Raw genomic sequence first — 22,173 nt, 5'->3', positions numbered from 1 at the left:
CACACACAGGAGAGGATTAAATAAACGCACACAAGTCTGAGGTTCTAATGATCGTTAAAACCATGAAAACAGCACCTACAAGCGCAAATGTTTTTATTTACAAGACGGTCGACCCAGAGCCACACTTTTGCTTTTGTTGTAATCAATCACGAGAATGAGGGATTGTTTGGTTAGGTGCTACACTAGTGACTGACAATATCAAATACAGTCAAAGGGTTAAAGGCATGCTTAGGGGCCTATTTACTATTTGGGCTCAGAACACTGCGATAGGTAACATTATGTATCGCATGTATTTACCATGCCGGGGCTGTTCTAAGTGCCCCAGCAAAGACCACCCTGTTCTATGAAATAGTTTTACTCTTCATTGACAGCCTAACGCTGCTGGCGAATGCTACAAGTCAAGTGTGCATGGGACGGCACGGTGGCCTTGTGGTTAGCACTTCTGCCTCACAGCGCTGGGGTCATGAGTTCAGTTCCCGACCATCGCCTTATCTGTGTGGAGTTTGTATGTTCTCCCTGTGTTTCCGTGGGTTTCCTCCAGGTGCTCTGGTTTCCTCCCACACTCCAAAAACATACTAATAGGTTAATTGGCTGCTATCAAAATTGACCCTAGTCTCTCTCTCTCTCTCTCTCTGTTATCTGTGTGTGTATGTTATGGAATTTAGACTGTAAGCACCAGTGGGGCAGGGACTGATGTGAATGAGTTCTCTGTACAGAGCTGCGGAATCAGTGGCGCTATATAAATAAATGGTGATGATGATGATGATACCCACACATAGGGACCTGACCCGGCAGTGGATCGTGCAAAGCCTTTTCCAAATTCACTGGAGCCCAGATGGCGTTAGCTTGCAGCAAGAAGCAATAGTTTTCGCTGCTTTGTAAATCTCTAACATCGCAGTCCCCAGAGAGTTCTATGGAGTGCAATCGTTAAAATTGAATACATTTTATAAATCGTGCAATGGCCATTTAATGGCCAGAACTGCTATCTCCAGGTTTTATGGCTCATCGCAGTTTGTTAAAGACCATCTATCACAGGGTTCAGGGAACTTTTTTACCTTTTACCCCCAAATATATTTATATATGCCGACGTTACCCCCTTGATTTGAAAGGAAGGAAATCATATATTATTAATTACTGGAATTCAAATTTTTATTGAATCTATTCAAAATTTCTTTGAAAGCTTCAACTTCAAAACTTCAGGTTTTGGAGAAATGATGTTGCTTCATTTTTGATACGAGAGCATCAATATTGGGGCATTTTGCTGTCAGAGCAATTTGGATACAGTCTTCAGCGTCCAATCGATTTCTCTGCTTTGTATTTATGTTCGTTAGAGTGGAAAATCCATGTTCGCAAAGGTAGGTTGTTGCAAAAGGCAGCCACCTTTTGACTGCCTCCTCATGTGCAATTTTGATGCCTTTGCAGCTGTTGACATCCAAAAATATGACAGATCTGCTTTGTTTTCAAATGCAATATGTGCTTCATCATTACATTAAAGCTCAAGAAGTGCCTCTGCCAACCCTTGAGGCTCTTCTGGTACAACAGCAATTTCACATTTAAAGGGGTCTACAATCCAACTGACAGCATGGGAATCGGCAGCATTACCCCCAGGAATTAAATTTTTAGCCCATTTGGGGTAATTTACCCCTGTTCCCTGACCACTGATCTATCACGTGGTAACCTCAATACAGTCGGGTCCTTAGGCTACCGCTGTCTTATATATCAGCATACTGCTGGTGGCTACAAGCTATACTAATGAAACCTCTTATAATGAAGGATACTCAAACCGATCAATTATAATCAGTGTTCAAAGTGGACATATCGAAGCGGCGCTATGAGAAATGTCAGTGGATGGAATGTGATAGCTTTACAGAGTTTTTGATTCAAGGCGGTAGTACCAGGCTAAGGATCAGTAGCCATCATTATCATAGCTGGGATGGCAGAGCGAGAGAGTTCTATTCTAAGAGTACAGCGTGGATAGATGCTTTCTGAAAATCCTCAAACTCAACTTTTATCAAGCCTGACCGCTGACCTAGGATTCGTTAGCTAAAATCCTCTCTCCGAAATTGTCTGTATTCTTGTAATCTGAATGCAGGCCATCATCAAGTTGTCCAGATGAAGCAGCAAGTGCCCAACTTTTTACATCTTTGCATTAAACATCTGTTGCCCACTACAGATGCGTATCTCCCAGCAGTGGGGTAGGCGGCCTCAGGACAGGGGGCATGACTACGTCATGATGGGGGCATGAGGTGGACATGGCCCAGTGGCGGATCCAGGGGTGGGGGCGGAGACTAAATCACCCCCCCCCCCCTATATAGGCTGCCTCTTTTTCTTCCCCCCTCTCCTCCAAACCCCTTCATTGCCATGTGTACTTCCCAATATTCCCACCCGCGGGACAAAGCCCTTGGGTCGGGACTGTCCGCCTAAATCAGGATGGTTTTAAGGTCTGCCGGCGCACATTCAAAGTGAGACCTGAGATTACCACCTGAGAAGGTTTCCCTTACTGAGACCACGACCATAATCTTGAGGCACCGTCTGAGCGGGCCGGGGGGCTTCATGTAGTATGTGCATACGATACTATACTGACTGGGGATTGAAACTTTATGTAATCACCAGTAGCCTGTGTCACTTTTAAAGCATTACAATAAAACACTTTCCCTTCCTCATATTTGTTTACTGAATTGGAGGTGTTATATTACTGAATACATAAAGGTCCTTTCCTGGTTCCTGTCTACTGCACAAAACATGCTTATCCTCATCACCAAATATTTATTTACTAAAAGTGGCGGATTATAGAATGCCTATTGTTGTGATAGAATCAAGGATTGTTTCTCAGAAAGTCACAATTTAATTTTTGCCCCTACATAAATAGAAATGAATCATTCACAGTATGCAACACAGTATTACAAATGTAAAGACTGAAACGAGTGTTAGCTCTTCAGGTCAGGGCTCCCCTTCCTCATCTGTACTTTTCTTCATAGCTCTGCATACCATGTTTGGTGATAAATAAATTGGTGTTAAAAACTAATATACTTTAAAAAGTAATTTAAAGTGCACCTCTACATTTATAAATCCAATGGGCTCTATGTACTAATTGAGTTATTACATATATAACACAGCAGAGGTGAGGTCTGCCCACTCAGAGGTGATGGAAGGATTTTGGTGCAGGGAGGAAGAGAAGGAGAGAACAGGCTTCTCTAATTACATCCACTTGCCCCTACCTCTTCTATGCCCTACTCATCTTCATCACTATGTAAATCACTAGACATATCTGAAACCATGTTTATATCTCCTGCCTTCTACACTTTGAATCCCATTCCTCCACTTGTCAGTTAATATATTCCACCTGCCCCTCACAGTACCATACAGAGAGATCTATTCCCATACCCAAAGTTTACCCTTATTTATACATTCTATCCTCTTCTCGCTCCACCCTCTCCATTGTTTACTTCATCCACTCTTCCTTCTTACTCTTTGAACCCTCTTTTTCTTCTACACCTTTGCCCCCTTTTTGAACCTCTACCGACCATACTCCCACATGAACTCACTGTCCCCCACACTGATTGTTAATTAATTATAGTTTATCCATCATTCATCTATTCATTTATCTGTGCAATCACTTATATATTTTCTCTTAATCCATTTTCTTCCAACATTATATTTGACACACCATCTTTCTTAATTGTACAAGCCGCTTTATTCCACCACTCATGTAATGTTTTCTCACACTTCTTAGCAGTTTACATCATTACTCGCTTTACTACTTTAGTGTAGTGGACACAAATGAAGGTTATACTGATAAACTGTATAAAACGCAATTCTCATTCCCAGCGTATACCCCTGAATTCGTGGGTAACACACTAAACATTGCAGATGTTTTCATTCCCAAACACTGAAATCCATGTTGTTATGTAACTACCAAAGCAAATCTGCCTCTATGAGCCCCTCCCAGACTGACCTACACATAAGAGGTGAATGTGACTGCACTTATTATAGTAATATACATAACTAACATTCAGAGCCAGCTGCAACGATAACCATTAAAATAGCAACTATTTATAGTCCAAAATAATAATAATCATTACGAATCTAATCTCAGTAAAACTGGAATTGGCCATGGAAGATTATACACTTTTTATTTCACAACTTTAAAAATAGCAACTCATTTTCAAATGGTCAAATTATGCTTTAAAGAGGGTGAACGCCTTAAACTGGATTCAGTTTAATTGCTTGAAATATGATGTGTTCGTTATGCTGCCAGTATTCACTATGGTGCAGATAGATTATATCGGTGATGTTTATTCTTAAAATCACCAAAAAATTAAATATGTGAGGGGCAGTGATGTTGTCTGACTGCACAGGCCATAAACAGTGTGATTGATCCTATTTTGTTAAGTACTGTATGAGACATCTCACCACCACAGCTGGATGTGTGATCTCATTTTCATATAAAGGTATATTTAACAACACAATAATCCTGTGTTTGTTTGACATAATAACTATGTGCTCATTCAATTATCTAACTCTCAGGGTTAGATGTATCAAGCCTTCTAAAAATTAAAAGAGGAGGTGCTGCCCATAGCATCCAATCAGATTCTAGATATAATTTTCTAGATTGTACTAGGTAAATGATAACTAGAATCCGATTGGTTGCTATGGGCAGCACCTCCACTTTTCCTTTTTTTTAGAAGGTTTAACTATTCTACCTATAGTCTCTTATGTCCCACGTGCTTCCATTTCTTTCTCCACAACATGACACTGAGGGGTATGTTTACTAAACTGCAGGTTTGAAAAAGTGGAGGTGTTGCCTATAGCAACCAATCAGATTCTAGCTATCATTTATTTAGTACATTCTACAAAATGACAGCTAGAATCTGATTGGTTGCTATAGGCAACATCGCCGCTTTTTCAAACCCGCAGTTTAGTAAATATACCCGAGAGTTCACGGCGGGGTTGAAAAGTGGAGGTGTTTTCTATAGCAACCAAAATACTGCTATCCAAAACATCTGCCCCATTTTGTCTCACAAAAGCCTCTCAAACACAATCAAGTATCATCATGGACACATGTATCTCTTTAGGTTCAATGGAAATCTAATTAAACTAGTTTCACTTGCTGTATTATGAACCACTTAAATTGAACTAGTAATAAGGTACCATAATAGTTACAAGAAAAGGGAAATTATATTCATAGTATACCAGTTAAAATATACCGTCTACTATTTGTCCTGCCTGAAAATTTGGAACTTCTACCATTTTGAATGTTAATTTTTAATTTTTTTTTATTTACCCCAAACCCCCGTTTTTCAGACGATGCTGCCCGATAGTTAGATAGATCATTCCTCTACCTGACTTGTTTTGGACTATGCTGGTTTAGACCTGGATAAATCAGTCTGGCTGCTATTTTACTGTGCAGAATGAACATATTCATCTATTTAATTTTAACATTACTGCAGCATGAATATACAAGCCGTTGATTACATAACATAACATACAATACAATAACTCGCATGTGATGTCTGTAACAAGATTCTCAGAGTAACATAATTACTGCTGACTAGAACCTACTAGAGTCTTCACTATTGACAAAACACTAAAGTTGGACTTATCTGGTACAGTACAGATGTGTCAGTCAGTATATCCAACTGTCAATGTATTACATCACAGGTGCGGGTCACTGATGACTTTTCCCTAAATCAAAGAAACATCATTCAAATAATTATAATCATCTGTTCTTAAGTCAATAGAATAACAGCCAACATTTGAATATGATAAATAGGGAAATTTTATTGCTGATATAAAAGGAAGTTTTACAACCGGCAAATAATTGTTTATTATAATCGACTTTTATCAGTGTTGTGTGTGTTTTTTTGAGAACATTTATCATATTGTTACCCTGTATAATACCCCTGCAATTATCCAATACAGCAGGGGTCAGGGAACTTTTTTATCTTTTACCCCCAAATATATTTAGATACGCCGACATTACCCCCTTGATTTGAAAGGAAGGAAATCATATATTGTTAATTATTGGAATTCAACATTTTATTGAATCTATTCAAAATTTCTTTGAAAGTTTCAACTTCAAAACTTCAGGTTTTGGAGAATTGATGTTGCTTAATTTTTGATACGAGAGCATCAATATTGGGGCATTTTGATGTCAGAGCACTTTGGATACAGTCTTCAGCGTCCAATCGATATCTCTGCTTTGTTTTTATGTTTGTTAGAGTGGAAAATCCTTGTTCGCAAAGGTAGGTTGTTGCAAAAGGCAGCCACTTTTTGACTGCATCCTCATGTGCAATTTTGATGCCTTTGCAGCTGTTGACATCCAAAAATATGACAGATCTGCTTTGTTTTCAAATGCAATACGTGCTTCATTATTGCATCGAAGCTCAAGAAGTGCCTCTGCCAACCCTTGAGGCTCTTCTGGTACAACAGCAATTTCACATTTAAAGGGGTCTACAATCCAACTGACAGCATGGGAATCGGCAGCATTACCCCCAGAAATTTAATTTTTACCCCATTTGGGGTAATTTACCCCTGTTCCCTGACCACTGCAAAACAGTTAGCCAAGAGATATATTAGATACTTGCATTAAAAAGCGGTACTGTACACTGTAGCTGGTTAGTCTTAAAAAACAATAGATGACATTTTCAGGGATAAAAATTCCAAAAAGAGTATTTGCCTAATGTTTACGGTTATTTGGCAACTATGCTAAATATCCAAAAGTAATAGGTACAGCTATGTTTTGTCAGTGTCTGAGGCTGACTAACACTACAGTTTTTTCAGCCGATTCTCGTGCCAATCACACAATAAATGACCGTTAGGTCCGATCTTGCATTAGTGTGTACACTCCAACAATCATGTTTTATTGCAAAAATCAGATATTTTTTGGGCACGTTGTACATCTAGACGGCAGATGACCGCTACCTGTCTATGTGCCTGGTCTCTTATCAATCATACTAACAGGCTCCAGCTTGTGTGGCCTAACTGAAAAGTGATCCTATTACTATGGCCCTACGAGGTTGATGTTAATGTGCGGCAGAATGTAAATATAGAAGGTGTGTTGGCATCAGGGTCAGTGATCCTGATGTCTACTAAGGTTTTATTACTCGCTGCACAAGGTAGGCACGGTCACACTGTACCACATACACAGCGCATTTAGCTTTGATGCGGGAACAAGTAAATGGTGTAATTTTTTGTTGTTTTAAAGCTGAAGTGTACACTCTTGCATTTGCAATGCATTTTTTAATGCATGATAGAGTGCCATTGTGTATACATATTTTATGTGCATTCAATAGTACATTCACTATTAAGTTTTTCAACGTGCCTCTATTAAAACAGAAAGTGATCTTGTTCAAGCCAAACAAATGTGGAAACTCTTAACCGCATCCGATTGTATCTAATGTGTTCCCACACGGATGGTTGACGGTTTTTAACTGCGCTGTGGCACATCAGTCGCAATCGCACTCAACAATGCGGTAACACACGGCAGAGCAATGCAAACATGTACGGTTTCATGCAGTCCAATGATTTTTATACATACTTGCCAACTTTTCCTTGTTGGCTTCAGGGAGATTCCAGGGAAGGTGGGTGTGCGGGGACGGGGCTTGACGAATTGCATCATTTTGGTCCCGCCCCCTAATCGATTATTACAATTTTGGCCAATTACAGCAGGGGGTGGGGCTAAGATGACACAATGTTTTCGTCATTAAGCACCCCGCCACTTATCTATTGCGGGGACGAGAACTGCGAGGCAGGGCCCTAACAAGGGATGTGCGATAGGGGAGACCGCCCAGGGCGCAACACTGAAGGGGGGCGCAATTTAGGAATATTTTAGGTTCATTTGGTTAAAATTGATGGCTAGGGGGGCGGCATTTGTCTTTCTCGCCCCAGGCGCTAGAATTCTAAGTTATGGCTCTGCTGTGAGTTTGCCCTGCTCTCCCAGAAGGTCTCCAAGAAATGCGGGAGTCTCCCTGACATTCAGGGAGAGTTGGCAAGTCACATCCTTTTACATGTACTTTACCTGTGTATTAACATGCATCAATGCATCATTTTAAGCATGTGCATACTTGACCTCACAGCTTTCGCAGACAAGACATCCAACAGATTGTATTTAATGTATAGAATATACTATATGACAGGAGGGGAGTTTGTGGAACTACAAGTTCCAGCATGCAATGCTCAGGCAGGTTGCACAAGCCTTAATATAAACAACTTTAAGGTCAGCTGGCTTAGTCCTAGCACAGGAGCCATGACCAGACAGCAGAGATAACAACACTGTGCCCCCTGTACCTTGGCCGTCACCATGGCAACCGCCAGGAGGAGGGCAGGCGAACGCGTCACGTGGCTGAGCCTTGTCCCCGCTCGGCCGCCGTAGCCTGTGAACAAAGATGGCGGCGCAGGAGAGTGATGGGGAAGAGGATTTTGTCAGCTATGGGAAGTCTCTGGAGCCGTACGAAGAGGGTAAGAGGAGAGCTGAGAGGTGCCCCGCACCGTGGGAGCGCCTCCTAGCGCTCGGTGCGGATAATATGACACGTTATAGCCTGTGGGTCTCAAGTTGAGGGTGGAACTACAAGTCCCGGCATGCTCTGGGTGACATTATTGAGCCTTTAGCTGACGGGGCATGCTGGGACTTGTAGTTCTCTCCACAGTCTGGTGGTGTTATTACTACTTGGTCTTTGTGATTCCCCTGTCTGTTGTTAGAGTTTCACTAACACATCAAACATGGCTGGAAGTTGACTTTTTATTGTTTGCCACTAACAATTACCCTGGTGGACGGATTTTATAGTTGTGGTTGCACTTAGCATTAGTACTAGAGAGCCTCTGCAACCATAAGGGGCTTGATCAGAACACACATAACTTTTATATGATCCTAAATTAAAATAACAACAGATAACAGACTAAAAGTAATGACACATTTAAGTATAATTTTTTTCATTATCGTTGACTTTTATAGTTGTATTTAAACTATTATTTTAAAATAAGTAAATAACTCTTAATTTCATTCAGCGCATATAATGCATATTGAAAAAAATCTTCACTGTGTAAAGTTGTTCTGGGCTAGTTACTGACGCGTATACATGAAAAGGTAGTAGGCAAAGAGTCGTGTCGGTCATCACTATCATCTGGCATTTACACCAGGTGTAAAAGATATGGCTGAAAAATGTACTTAACTAAAAAAACGGGATTTGAATTGCCTGCGTTCCCTCATTGTTGATGTCTGTCACTTCCCTCTCCCATTCCGACTCTAAATTTGTAAGGGTTCGCAAGTCAGACGTGTGCAGATCTGTAAGTTTGGTTTCTGGGCATGCACGGTGCAAAATCAAGCAAGATACCCATTGTATTTAGTTACAATTGTTCTTGGGGCCAGTATAAAATACCTCCATATCTCAATTTATTTTTTTACAATTATAATTATTATCGTACATTTGCAAAGGTGCCACAGTGCTCCACAGCTCTGTCCAGTAGGGAAAACAGGACAACATCATCTACATAGCGCCTCTAATTCTGCAGCGCTGTACAGAGAACTTACATCAGTCCCTGACCCATTGGAGCTTACAATCTAAATTTCCTAACACACACACACACACACACACACAGATCAAGAGAGACTAAGGGCAATTTAATACCAGGCAATTAACCTACTAGTTTGTTTTTAAAGTGTGGGAGGAAACCCACGCAAGCACTGGGAGAACATGCAAAACTTCACACAGATAAAGTCATGATCAGGAATCAAACTCATAAACTCATGACCCCAGTGCTATGAGGCAGAAGTACTAACCACTGAGCCACCATGCTGCCTGATTAGACATGGCAGGGAATTCCATAAGTGGGGAGCAGCACGGGAGAAGTCTTGTAGGCGGGAGTGAGAGGTGGTTACCACAGACGAGACAAGGCGCAGGTCACAGGTAGATCTAAGAGGGCGGGAGGGAGAGTATTTTGATATGAGATTTGAGCTGTATGATGGGGTAGTGTTGTTGAGGGCTTTGCAGGTAAGGGTGAGTCATTTGAATTCGATTCTGGACACGGAGCCAGTACAGGGATTTTCAAAGTGGTGCAGCAGATGTGGAGCGGTGAGAGAAGAATATCCAGTCTTGCAGCAGCATTTAGGAAGGATTGAATTGTGGATATATGGGTGTCAAAAATGCCAGATAGCAGGAAGTTGCAATAGTCAAAACGGGAGATGGTGAGAGAATGGAAAAGAATTTTAGTAGCATGTTGGGTGAGAAAATGGCAAATTTTGGCAATGTTTCTACGGTGGAGTTGACAGGACTGGAAGAGAGTTTGGATGTGAAGATAAAAGTGAGGAGTTTGTATGTTCTCCCCGTGTTTGCGTGGGTTTCCTCCGGGTGCTCCGGTTTCCTCCCACACTCCAAAAACATACTGTTAGGTTAATTGGCTTGTAACAAAATTGACCTTAGTTTGTGTGTGTTAGGGAATTTAGACTATAAGCCTCAATGGGGCAGGGACTGATGTGAGTGAGTTCTCTGTACAGCGCTGCGGAATTAGTGGCGCTATATAAATAAATGTTGATGATGAAATAGAGGGCGGAGACAAGTGTAACACCAAGTCGGTGGGCTTGGTAGACTGAGATAATTGGGGTGTTATTAAGCGAGGGAGATTTGAGGGTTGGAGGGAAGATAATAATCTCTTTTTGGACATGTTGAGCTTTAGGTAGCGTTGGGACATCCATGTGGAGATAGCAGAAAGACAGTTGGTTACACAAGATAGTACAGAAGGAGAGAGGTCAGCGAAACAGATATAGATTTGGGTGATGTCAATGTTGAGGTGGTACTGGAGGCTGAATGAGCGAATTATTTCCCCAAGAGAAGAGGTGTACAGTGCAAAAAGTAAAGAGCCAAGAACAGAGCCTTGTGGGACCCCAACAGATAGTGGGAGTGGATGGGAGCATCTCCCTCCATGGTGCTTTGGGTAGAGAGGACTCACCTTGCTTAATTAAAAATACACCCTCTGTTTACATGCCGTACATGCTTTTATATTTATATACGTCCTACATAGAGTTTAGATTTGGGTGTCTGCATAAATTGATCTGTTTTATAAGGTATTATACAGTTTTATATGTAGAGGTTTATTGGACTATAAAACACAATATGTATGCATGTAAAATGCAATGTGTAAAAGCATCTTAAAATATTCAGCAATATATTTGTCATCTTATGTAAACCATGGTAGATCTTGAGATACTTAGCATTGTGTATACATTGAGTGTAAGACAATATCCTTCAATAGGGGTGGTAACAGGAAGTGCAGTGTTCTTTTAAAAATTGCTTCCCCATATTTGCAGCATTATCTGAAGTACCTTAATTCCTCTTAAATTCCTGAGATGTTTTCCTATAATGTATATCTGTGACCATTAATAGTAGAGGCAACTTGTATTTCATGTTTGTTGTCATTTTATCCTATGTCGTTTAAATACACCACACTCCTACATGCTTAGCATCACATTAAAAGCAACATGTATTATTTTATTAGGAGAACGCCCCAAGAAACCAACTCCTCTCCAGGATCAGACAGTCCGAGATGAAAAGGGGCGTTATAAGCGATTCCATGGAGCCTTCATGGGGGGATTTTCTGCTGGATACTTCAACACAGTTGGCTCTAAGGAAGGTAAGTACCTAATCTAGTTATATCACCGGCCAAATTCAGGGATGGTTGTATTCACATTTAAGTTCTACTGAGACATCAATCAAAATAAAGAAAATGTATTTTACATTTTTAAAATACTAAATTGCCTGTTTTATTTTTTGTTGCCTTTATTTCATGCTTCATAATTAATGTTTTTAAATGCATTGACACCAGAGACCATTACACTATTTCTAGAACGTGCTCACCTAGCGTCTGGTTCATGTATAACTTTCCACTATGAAATATTGGATGCAAACCACACAGGATGATTTATTTCATGTATAACATTTCTTTGTTGGTTTGTAGGTTGGACACCATCCACATTTGTGTCCTCCCGTCAGGGAAAGTCAGAAAGACCTGACAGTAGGCCAGAGGATTTTATGGATGATGAGGTAAAATCACATGATATTAAAAGATTACATTCTCCCACCAAAGTCTTTTATGAAAATGTTGGTGGGTGCACTAATCTGGTATCTACGTCTTGTATGTGCAATGTGTTTTATTGCTGCAATCAGTGCTGGGAAAAGAACTGAGAAAACTTTGCCCAGAGGTAAAGAATTCCTGTTAGGGCATGACTTTTGGTCATTCTTCTGATTCCAAAGAGCCTACTCCAGGCCTTGCCAACCTGTGGCTCCCCAGGTGCTGTGAAACTACAACTTATCGGCCGGCTGTCTTCTGGCAAAGCATGCTGGGACATGTAGTTTCACAATACCTGGAGAGCCACAGGTTGGCCAGGCTTGGCCTTCACGTTGCATAATCACAAACTGTGCAATGGTTAAGTGGTAATGTCTTCTAACGAATGACCTACGTAATCAGTGAGATATGGATTGGCTATCAGGCGCCGTCCTGCTTCTGCCTGTAAACTGGCGCCTGCCTCCCTGCAGAATCAGCGTCCCGCTGCTTAAGTTCGCTTTTGCCGTCCATTCGCATGTGTATGCTGAGCTTGGCAACCATTGCATAGCAATATGACGCTGTTCCTGTTTGCCATCAGTATGCATGCGCAATACACCACGGTCCGTCACCCTGCGACTAGCCGGCAATTGGTTGCGGTTTTTCCGCCGACATGCACCTATCGGGGATCTCTCTCCTCTATTTAAGGAACTCACTGAGGTCATTTGCTTGCCAGAGTATTTGGTCTTCAGCCTTGCTCCAGCGTTTGTTCCTGTGATATTGCTTATTGGATTCTGACCCCGGCTTGTTCCTAACTTCTCCTTTTGGTTCCTGATTTTGGCTTAGAGTGATTATTTGTACTGACCCGGCTTCCTGACTATTCTCCTGCTTCTGATTTGGCTATATCCGAATCTCTGGTTCTGACCCGGCTTGCTGACTATTCTTCCATCCTACATCCTAGTAGGCCATCACCACTGCCTCAATTGTTACCTCGCCAGCTAACTGATACTGAGGGCCGCATCCTGCACGTCCCTTGCAGCGAAGTCCATACCTCCTTGCGGGGTTCACTGGTGAAAACCAGGGGCGTGTTAGACTTCGCGCCTCAGTACTCAGTAGCGCCAACTGCTGCCCAGTATCGCCAACTCCACCTTGTGATTCTGACATTGGCCAAGGTAATAGGTTCCATGAACACACTGTCCTGGCGCACTGAGGTCACAATGTGGGTTTAGTGAATAAAGTTCCGTAGTTACCAGCTGTCCCTATTTTTTCAGGACGGTACCAGGTTTTAAAGATTTGTCCCTGTAAACTTCCATAACTTTCAGTATGGCACGATGAAATATTTTTCTGCATGTTAGAAAGTGCATTTAAAGCAAATTCTGTAAACGTGACATAAGTAGAATTGCTGTACTCCAGTCTGAGAGAGTATCATATGTACTTAGATATAGCTTGAATGTCTGAAGGGGGGTGCATAGGGGCGATGTACAGTAAGGGGGTGCCAAGGGACAGTGCTCAGCACCGTCCGATTCAAACTCTGTGCATCTGTCAGGTGCGTGTGATTTTTAGCCGTATCGCTTGCACCAGCTACTGGGCAGGTGTAAGTGATGACTGATACGTATGCATTATGGTGCACAAAATTCCCTAACTATTTTATAGGACATCAAAATTAATTAAAAAATAACCTTTATTAATAATGTTATAATCTAATTAAAATTAGCGAAATATAGATTACTGGTAAATGTAGTGATGTAATGTGTATTAAAACAATGGATGCATTGCCATTATACTTGTGTATATACACAAATATACGGATATATTTCCTCATAAAGGAGAGGTAGATAGTCTATAGTCCTTGAAAAAGCTTAGTGAAACGCGCGTCGGCGGTATGCTGGATGCATGCAAGAAAATGAAAAATTACTAGATTAAAGAGTTAATCCTACCCAATAAGCAGCAATTTAGATAAGGAAATTTCTAATTTTTCTCCCACTCCCAGAATAGGGTAACAGGGAAATATATGGTGGAGTCAATGAAAGGTCTGAGAAATATGGCCACACATAATTGAGGATATTTAAAATAGCTGCGCACATGTATAGGAAATTTGTCAGCAATTCTGTCACATATATACATTAAGATTTAATAGAGTTTGAAGAGACTAATCCTCTACCGAAAGGCGCACGCAGGGGGGGGGGGGGGGTTTCTGGTTTTCCAGAAACCCCTCCGCGAAGACCAGTGTCCCTACATAGTGGCACTGTACTATACAGCAGCCGCGGTGTTGTCAAAGAAGCGTCCGCGGCTGCTGTTCAGTGCGCATATGTTTTTTTTGCGGGGGGGGGACCCCCTTAAAAATCCTGCGTGCGCCCCTGCTACCTCTCCTTGGATGAGGAAATATATCAGTATATTTGTGTGTATACATAAGTATAATGGCAATGCTTCCAGTGTTTTAATACACATTACATCACTACATTCACCAGTAATCTATATTTCTCTAATTTTAATGAGATTTTAACATTATTAATAAAGGTTATATTTTAATTCATTATGATGTCCTATAAAATATTTAGGGAATTTTGTGCTCAATATTACAAAATTTCTAATCTATTCTCTTTACTTGCTCATAAGTTTTTGGTAGCCCCCCTCAATATATTTAACAGAGGATTCTGACATTAATGTTTGAAATGAGGGATTTTTTTGCCCTAATCAGTGCGATAGAACTTGTTTTTCTTTCCTGATACGTAGACATGCCAGAACATGTGTTTTGCAAGTAAGAGAAACTATAAAAATGCTTCTGTACGGTGTGCGTTAAGAACACCCTCACTTATATATTTCATGTTGTAAAAAAAAACATTGCAACATTTTTTAAACATTTATTTTGTTTCAATGTTTCCAGTATTAATAAGTAAATTAATTTTACAATTTATAATTTAATCCAGCCCCTACGTGCTATAGGGGGTGTAGATGCAACGCGGCCCTCGTAGTTTGCAGCTTCTCTTCTAATATAAGATGTTACTTATTAAAATTACAGCTGCAAACCAAATCTATAATTGTTATTATTAAAGTCCACGAACTTCTGTTTACAGGATTTAAGTGAATTTGGGATAGCACCGAAGGAGATCATGACTACAGATGACTTTGCTTCAAAAACCAAAGATAAAGTTTGGGAAAAGGCCAGAGAGCTTGCGGCAGTCACCGCGCCTATCCCCGGGGCTACCATCCTGGAGGACCTAATAGCTCCAGCAAAGTAATATAAACCTTGTGTGCAGTATGGTCTTTCTGATAAGCTGCGTTATTATTGTATGATATCTTGCTCAACATTGCATCTGGCAGCAGATGATAAATAGTTTAAATAAGTGCCTAAGGCTGCGTTCAGATTATGATTGATGCAGTCGGTTAAAATGCAAATATTATTCTTCCGCATTCTGATAATTCTGTTTTGCAGGCAGATTTGTTTATACCTCGTTTGCCTGATACTGGCCCCCACTTCAGACCCCATAAAGACAATAGATTGTTATTGGCTTGGTGGTCATCCAGTTCTGCATTAACAAGCCCATTGTCTCGGATAGAGACACAGTTGTACGGCCCATTTGTTTAATAGCCATGGGCCTGATTCATTAAGGATCTTAAATGAAGAGGATCCTTATTTCAGTCTCCTGGACAAAACCATGTTACAATGGAAGGGGTGCAAATTAGTTTTCTGTTTTGCACATAAGTTAAATACTGACTGTTTTTTCATGTAACACACTCATATCAACTTTAAATTTCAGTCTACAAATAAGCTATCAAGTATTTGTGTGATACATGAAAAAACAGTCGATATTTAACTTATGTGCAAAACAGAATTCTAATTTGCACCCATTGCATTGTAACATGGTTTTGTCCAGGAGACTGAAATAAGGATCCTCTTCATTTAAGATCCTTAATGAATCGGGCCCCATGTCTCGTCCAATTTGGTAACCCGCGTGGGTGGCAGTGTTTAACACTGATCCTCATCGGGCCGAGTAGCAGGATTGGGCTGTATACATCCATTTGTTGCCAATTCAGTTCCATTTAGTATTTTTAGTTTTTAGAACTTGTCTTCCTTTTTTTGGTTGTGTTAATGATGGGGGCGTATAAAGTTGGGTAATTCAAAAACACAGTCTCAATGTTAAAGAGGATGTCTCCACCTTCTAATATATCCCCCCCCCCCTGTATAGCCTGCTCACATTCAGTGCTAGCCCAATACTAATGGAGTTCCCGGGGAGACATTGTGGATTATACAAGGCTATCTTTCCAAGTTGGATGATGCAAGATGGCCAAGAAAGTTATACATACTTTACTTTCTTCCGCTCCTGTCTTTCATGTGCCTTGGAAAGATAGCCGTCTGTAGTCTACAGGTGTCTCTCCATAGAGAGCAATGATCTTTGTGAGATGTCAAAAACGTAACGGAGTAGAAACGGGATGAATTAATACCCTTGTACACAGCCCCTAACTATGTATCCCACTGACAGCGTGAGATGGATTTAGAAGAAGCCGTTTGTCTCTGTTTCTCGGTAGGATCACTATCGGAGTGCAGTTGTTGCGGCAGATGGGCTGGAAGGAGGGACAAGGAGTGGGTCCTAGGACGAAGAGGAACGCCCGGAAACAGAGATCTGGTAGGTGGGAATATGCTGTAAGCCTGAAACTAATAGGGGCGAATGTGGTGACTTAATGTCTCCGCACGGAGTACAATTCCCTGTACGTGTGTGATCTGCTTGATTGACTGTTGTCGAGGTTGAACTGCAAACATTGACAGATACATGAATAATCCGTCCTCTGCAACTGCAAAACTGACACTATTCATCTGTACGTCTAACAAATATAACCCTTGTGGTTGTATTTCTATAACATCTCTCTTAGTATGACTAATATTCTTGGTTTAAACTGAGAACGTAATACCAGGTCAGGCCCTGTCAGACGTATATCCGTAGGTCACATGACACAGCCAGATCTTCTTTACCAGGAAACTGGTTTCCCGAATGGCTGCACACTCTTTTCAAATTATTACTGGGTAGCAGGTTGCTTGCGCTTTTCATGTTGAAATCTGGATATTCCAAGCGTGAGATGATATTCTCTGTCATTGGCCCTTTTAGGCTGTGATCTCCTTCGAAAGACATTTGTGTGTATAAATAACTTTATTATTATTATTATTATAAAGCTTGACACTGTGTTCTTGTCATTGAGGAGGTGGCGGTATGAAGATGTACGGCTGTGCGCAGCTCCCTGCAGGCTCTGAGGAATCGGAGGTAGGTGTAACGAGATTCCTGAATATTTGTGGGGAGAACGGATAGACCCCGGCTGCCCGCGCTGTGTGATCTCATGTTAGAATGTGTGGCACTACTTATCTTATATTGATTATTTGTCTTGTTGTCCTTTTTACTTGATGTATCTGATACTTCTACCCAGTGGTGGAAGTGGGGGGTATACAGGGTTATGTCATACCGCCACTGCTCCTACTGCATTTATTGTAACACTATCAAATTCCATTCTCTTACATTTCCATTATAATTTTTCATACCGCCACTACTAAATTTCCACTTCGAACGCTGCTTTTACCCCAGGTGCAGAGTATTTCAATGTGTGACTTAGTCTATCTTCTTCTGCCCATTCGGAGTCCTATGAGCACATCCGTAATGTTCTCAGACCCTACATAAAATTGAGGAAGCCATAATTGGGTTAGAATATAAAGTAAGCGGCTCCTGAAAATGCATTAATCTATCGTTTCGTTCAGTGTTGGCTAACCTGTGACACTCCAGGTGTTGTGAAACTACAAGTCCCAGCATACCCTTCCAGCAATAAGCTGCTGTATATTGGCAAAGCATGCTGGGACTTGTAGTTTCACAAACACCTGAAGTGTCACAGGTTAGCCAACACTGGTCTAGTTTCTAATACATGCATTGGCTGCATTCTTATGAATTCTATCATAAAAAATATCCGCCGCCACGGCTAGTGTGTGCCAGGTTCAGTTTATGGGAGTGAATTTTGTATTTATGTTCAGGGGTGCAGTCCCCTGAAATTAGAATTCTCCCAGTGTCCAGAATTCTGCAGTAGGTGCATTTAGTGTCAGAAATCAAATTCACCATAATACATAATAATATGCTGATGGCAGCTGCCCGGCCTGTCTCGTACTCGCCCAGTAGAAGCACACCCATATCCACCAGAATTCAGATTTCAATGGTCTGTGGAGAAGCACAACTGTCGCAACAATCTGCTGGTTATACGGTTCAGGCAAAAAAAAAAAATATTGAACAATAACTTTTTTTTACCACGACTGTTCTACATGTATATTTCATCCCAGGATGAAGAAGATGAGTATCTGCCTGAGAACGTGACATTCGCCCCCAAAGATGTGATTCCCGTAGATTTCACCGTAAAGGACAACGTCCACGGTCTTGGTTACCGGGGGCTGGATCCTCACCGGGCTTTGTTTGGCTCTCTCGGCTCCCACATTAGTTTGTTCGGTGATGGCTCCGACAAGACAATCAATCTACTTGGTGATGTTCGGCACAACAAAGGAAGGAAAGCCGGGATCTCCGGCCAGGTAAGTGTTAGTTCTGCATTGGCGCTAATTACAGCTTACGGCGGGAACTTTAGAATACCGCTGGACTGCTCATAAACAACGGCTGATTGTGTAGCACTATTCCTGACCTCTCGTGTGTGCTGTTGGTTAGTTGCCTCCTTCTCATAGGATGCCACGTGTTTAGTAGAGAGCCCCCATGTGTTTTGTTTCCTCTGTAGGCTTTTGGTGTGGGGGCTTTGGAGGATGAGGATGACGATATATACGGCACTGACTCGTTGTCTAAATACGATACAGTCCTACGAGAGGAGGAAAGTGGAGACGGACTGTTTGGATGGACGGCACCAAAGGAATATAAAAACAAAAAAGGTAATTACTAGTAAAGTATGTCAGGGGTTTTCATCTCTCCCATCACAAACAATTAATTCAACCCTTGTACCTTACTTTTAGACAATAAGAAAGAAGCTACTGTTTTAGGGCAAAAAGCTCTAATGGTTAAGCAAAGCATATTCCATATTGATGAAAAACAGAGACGCACCACTCTGTTAACTAATATGTTAAGTCACCTGAAACTAGTGATACATCACTGAGGCGCGTGAATCTTGGTGGCTGTCTCATAATATTATCACCCACCTCATCCCCAAGTGTTAGAATTCTACAACTGAGTTCTGCAAAGTTCGAGACTTCAGCTATTCTAGAAATGTCTACATGGCCGGTCTGGGTGCCGAATAATTGTCTTCCACCCCGACATAAGTGTTTCCAACATTTAGATGTGATATTGGGTTTAAAAAGAGCCGTTTCAGGGTTAAGCTTCTACAGTGTCTCCCAGGAGCTGTAATGTGCAGCGGGACAGTTATTTAGAAAGGACTTATATGGTACGAAGGTGTGGAGTGCTCCTATTGTCTCCGTATCGTATAGCAGGACACTCATCAATCACCAGGTCCTTTCTCTCTGGCTTCACGTTATCTTCACACACATTCAGATTGGTGTCTGCTGTGTGCCAAGTGCTTGTATCAATAGAGGTGTGCCCGTTGTTGTTGTGCTTGTTTGCGTAGCTGTGGGTAGCTGAGCACTGAGTGTTTACAGTGTAATGTGTTTACATCTGCTCTCCATCTATATAAGGACTTGTCTCAGTTTTATCCTCTCCCTGACACACGATGCAGTTGGACATCCTGATATATTGTCAGATGCGGGTAAATATTGGACAAGCTGAAGCCTTTTGCCACAGTGTGCTTAATTCACAGTAAAGTAATGGGTCCAGGTGGCATTCAAACGAGACGGCTACAAGACCTTTGATTTGGGATTATTACACACAGAATTAATATATTTAACCAATCGAGATTTACCCGATGATTGGAGAGCTGCTAGTGTAGTACTAATCCACAATAAATGTAGCGGAGAAGTAGCTGCTCACTACAGCACGGTGGCTCAGTGGTTAGCACTTCTGCTTTACAGCACTGGGGTCATGAGTTCAATTCCCGACCATGGCCTTATCTGTGAGGAGTTTGTATGTTCTCCCTGTGTTTGCGTGGGTTTCCTCCGGGTGCTCCGGTTTCCTCCCACATCCCAAAAACATACTGGTTGGTTAATTGGCTGCTAACAAATTGACCCCTATCTGTCTGTGTCTGTGTGTGTTAGTGAATTTAGACTGTAAGCCCCAATGGGGCAGGGACTGATGTGACTGAGTTCTCTGTACAGTGCTGCGGAATTAGTGGCGCTATATAAATAAATGGTAGTAATACTAATAGTACAGATCAGGTTAACCTCAGTCAAAGTTGCACCCGGAGAACATAGCCTCCCTAGATTTTTAGCAAGAAATTTGTAATTGAGTGAGTTTATAAACAAGTTATATAAGTTAGGACTTACTCATTGGCTAGATCAACGGTTTACATTCCGGAGAGAAACCAGTTACAAGTGGCCACAAGGCTCATTCCTTGGTCGCATTCTGTAAGTGACACAGAGCAGAAGGCTTGGTAGGCAAAGTATGTCTATGTTACTGAGAACACAAAGTATGTAAGTGGTTTGACATTCCACGAGGTGCATACAGCACGGTGATCAATTTAGGTGTGCGTGAGAAATAGGCAATGTAATGGTGTGAAGTGTAAAATAATGAAGATAAAGGATGCATTGTCAGAGTATTGTATGCAGGATACAGTGTTGGCCAGAATTAACGAGGAGAACGACTTGGGAGTGTTTATTTCAGCAGGATTCCCGTCTGCATAGGCCGAGATATTAGCAGCAGAAGGAGCCAGGTCTTTATTCCACTATATTGAGCCTCAGTTAGACCTCACTTGGAATATAGCTTTCAGTTTTAGAGACCAGAAAGATATTGATAAAATGGAGCAATGCTTAGCATGAAAGACTTGAGGAGCTTCTATGTGTAGGTTGGAAGAAAAAAGAGAAAGGGAAACAGAATTGAAACATTTAGGGCTAGATTTACTAAACTGCAGGTTTGAAAAAGTGGAGATGTTGCCTATAGCAACCAATCAGATTCTAGCTGTCATTTATTTAGTGCAGTCAACAATATGACAGCTAGGTCGGATTGGTTGCTATAGGCAACATCTCCACTTTTTCAAACCCACAGTTTAGTAAATATACCCCATAATGTTGCAAAAGGAAACTCCCAGCAGATGGGATAAATACAGGTCTGCCCTAAAGGCTAAACCATTAAGAAATAAAATGGGCAGACTAGACGGACTGGTCTTTATCTGCCGTTAAGATTCTGTGTTTCTTTGTGTTCGTTTGGCTGGAAACTTTGACAAAATGAGAAATATCATCTTTACTACATATGACTTGTGTACTATGCAGACAGATGAAAGAAAACAACAAAAAAAGCAGGTTCCCCCATGACCCTATTGGTCTAAAAGATCGTAATAAAAGCAGCACAGTGTATAAGTGCGGTTCTCCTGGGCGGCTTCCTCCAGCTCCCACAGCGGAGAGCACAGTGCAGACTCGTAGCTGAGCTTGGAGGGTGAATCATAGAGAGGTGACTCTCGCACTGACTTCCTCTATACAGCTCTCCCACTGCGCAGCAGTCTGTAGGAAGCTGGCCCAGAAGAGCACAGGGCATAAAGTGCTTGGTGCTCTCTCCCGGATGAGCAGGGTCCCAGCAGGACCTTGTCTTTACTCATAACTACATAGGGCCTTATTGTGGTTTGCACCTCAACGCATTTACGCGACATAAAGTTTGGTCTTGCTGGAAGATTGTGGCATATCTTGCAGTTATATTTAGCGTTACACCTGTAGCCCCATGTGCTTCAAGAGGCATCTTATTTTGAGTTAAACGGATCTGGAATGAGATGTACATCTTACACCTACATAAGTTGATGATGATTCAGGCATCTATGCTCCAGACGCATCCTGTATATTATATTTAATATGTGTCCAACTCATACGGGGAAACACAAGCCTGCAGATGCCTCTTCGCTCATACGCATTTATTGTTTTTATCCTTTTTACCCCACTCTTCTGTGGGCAGTTTGCTTGGAACATGCAGATTGTGGGCACTGCGATGGGGTACATGGAGGTCCCTCTACTGCTCTAGCAGTTGGCGAGAGGGATTACATGTATATGGTCTTCTTTAGCACTGTACAGGAAATTAGATATCTATATTA

The 22,173-nt window shown here is 41.5% G+C and overlaps 1 protein-coding gene across 2 annotated transcripts in view; it reads left to right on the top strand.

Moving 5' to 3' along the window:
* Nucleotides 1-8,312: 8,312 nt before the first annotated feature.
* Nucleotides 8,313-22,173, top strand: part of GPATCH1 (G-patch domain containing 1) — a 29,372-nt gene continuing 15,511 nt past the window's right edge. Inside the window, exons 1-8 of one of the 2 annotated variants that reach the window (XM_075189188.1) lie at nt 8,313-8,460; nt 11,491-11,625; nt 11,950-12,035; nt 15,108-15,268; nt 16,561-16,658; nt 17,227-17,288; nt 18,341-18,583; nt 18,781-18,928. In XM_075189188.1, the coding sequence (XP_075045289.1) occupies nt 8,388-8,460; nt 11,491-11,625; nt 11,950-12,035; nt 15,108-15,268; nt 16,561-16,658; nt 17,227-17,288; nt 18,341-18,583; nt 18,781-18,928 (1,006 nt within the window). In that variant the 5' untranslated portion in view covers nt 8,313-8,387. The remainder of the gene's footprint in view (nt 8,461-11,490; nt 11,626-11,949; nt 12,036-15,107; nt 15,269-16,560; nt 16,659-17,226; nt 17,289-18,340; nt 18,584-18,780; nt 18,929-22,173) is intronic. The other variant, XM_075189189.1, reaches the window with a different exon arrangement.

The sequence above is a fragment of the Mixophyes fleayi genome, chromosome 10 (genome assembly GCF_038048845.1).
Source record: "Mixophyes fleayi isolate aMixFle1 chromosome 10, aMixFle1.hap1, whole genome shotgun sequence".
Classification (NCBI taxonomy): domain Eukaryota; kingdom Metazoa; phylum Chordata; class Amphibia; order Anura; family Limnodynastidae; genus Mixophyes; species Mixophyes fleayi.
This window is presented reverse-complemented; position numbering and strand designations above follow the sequence as displayed.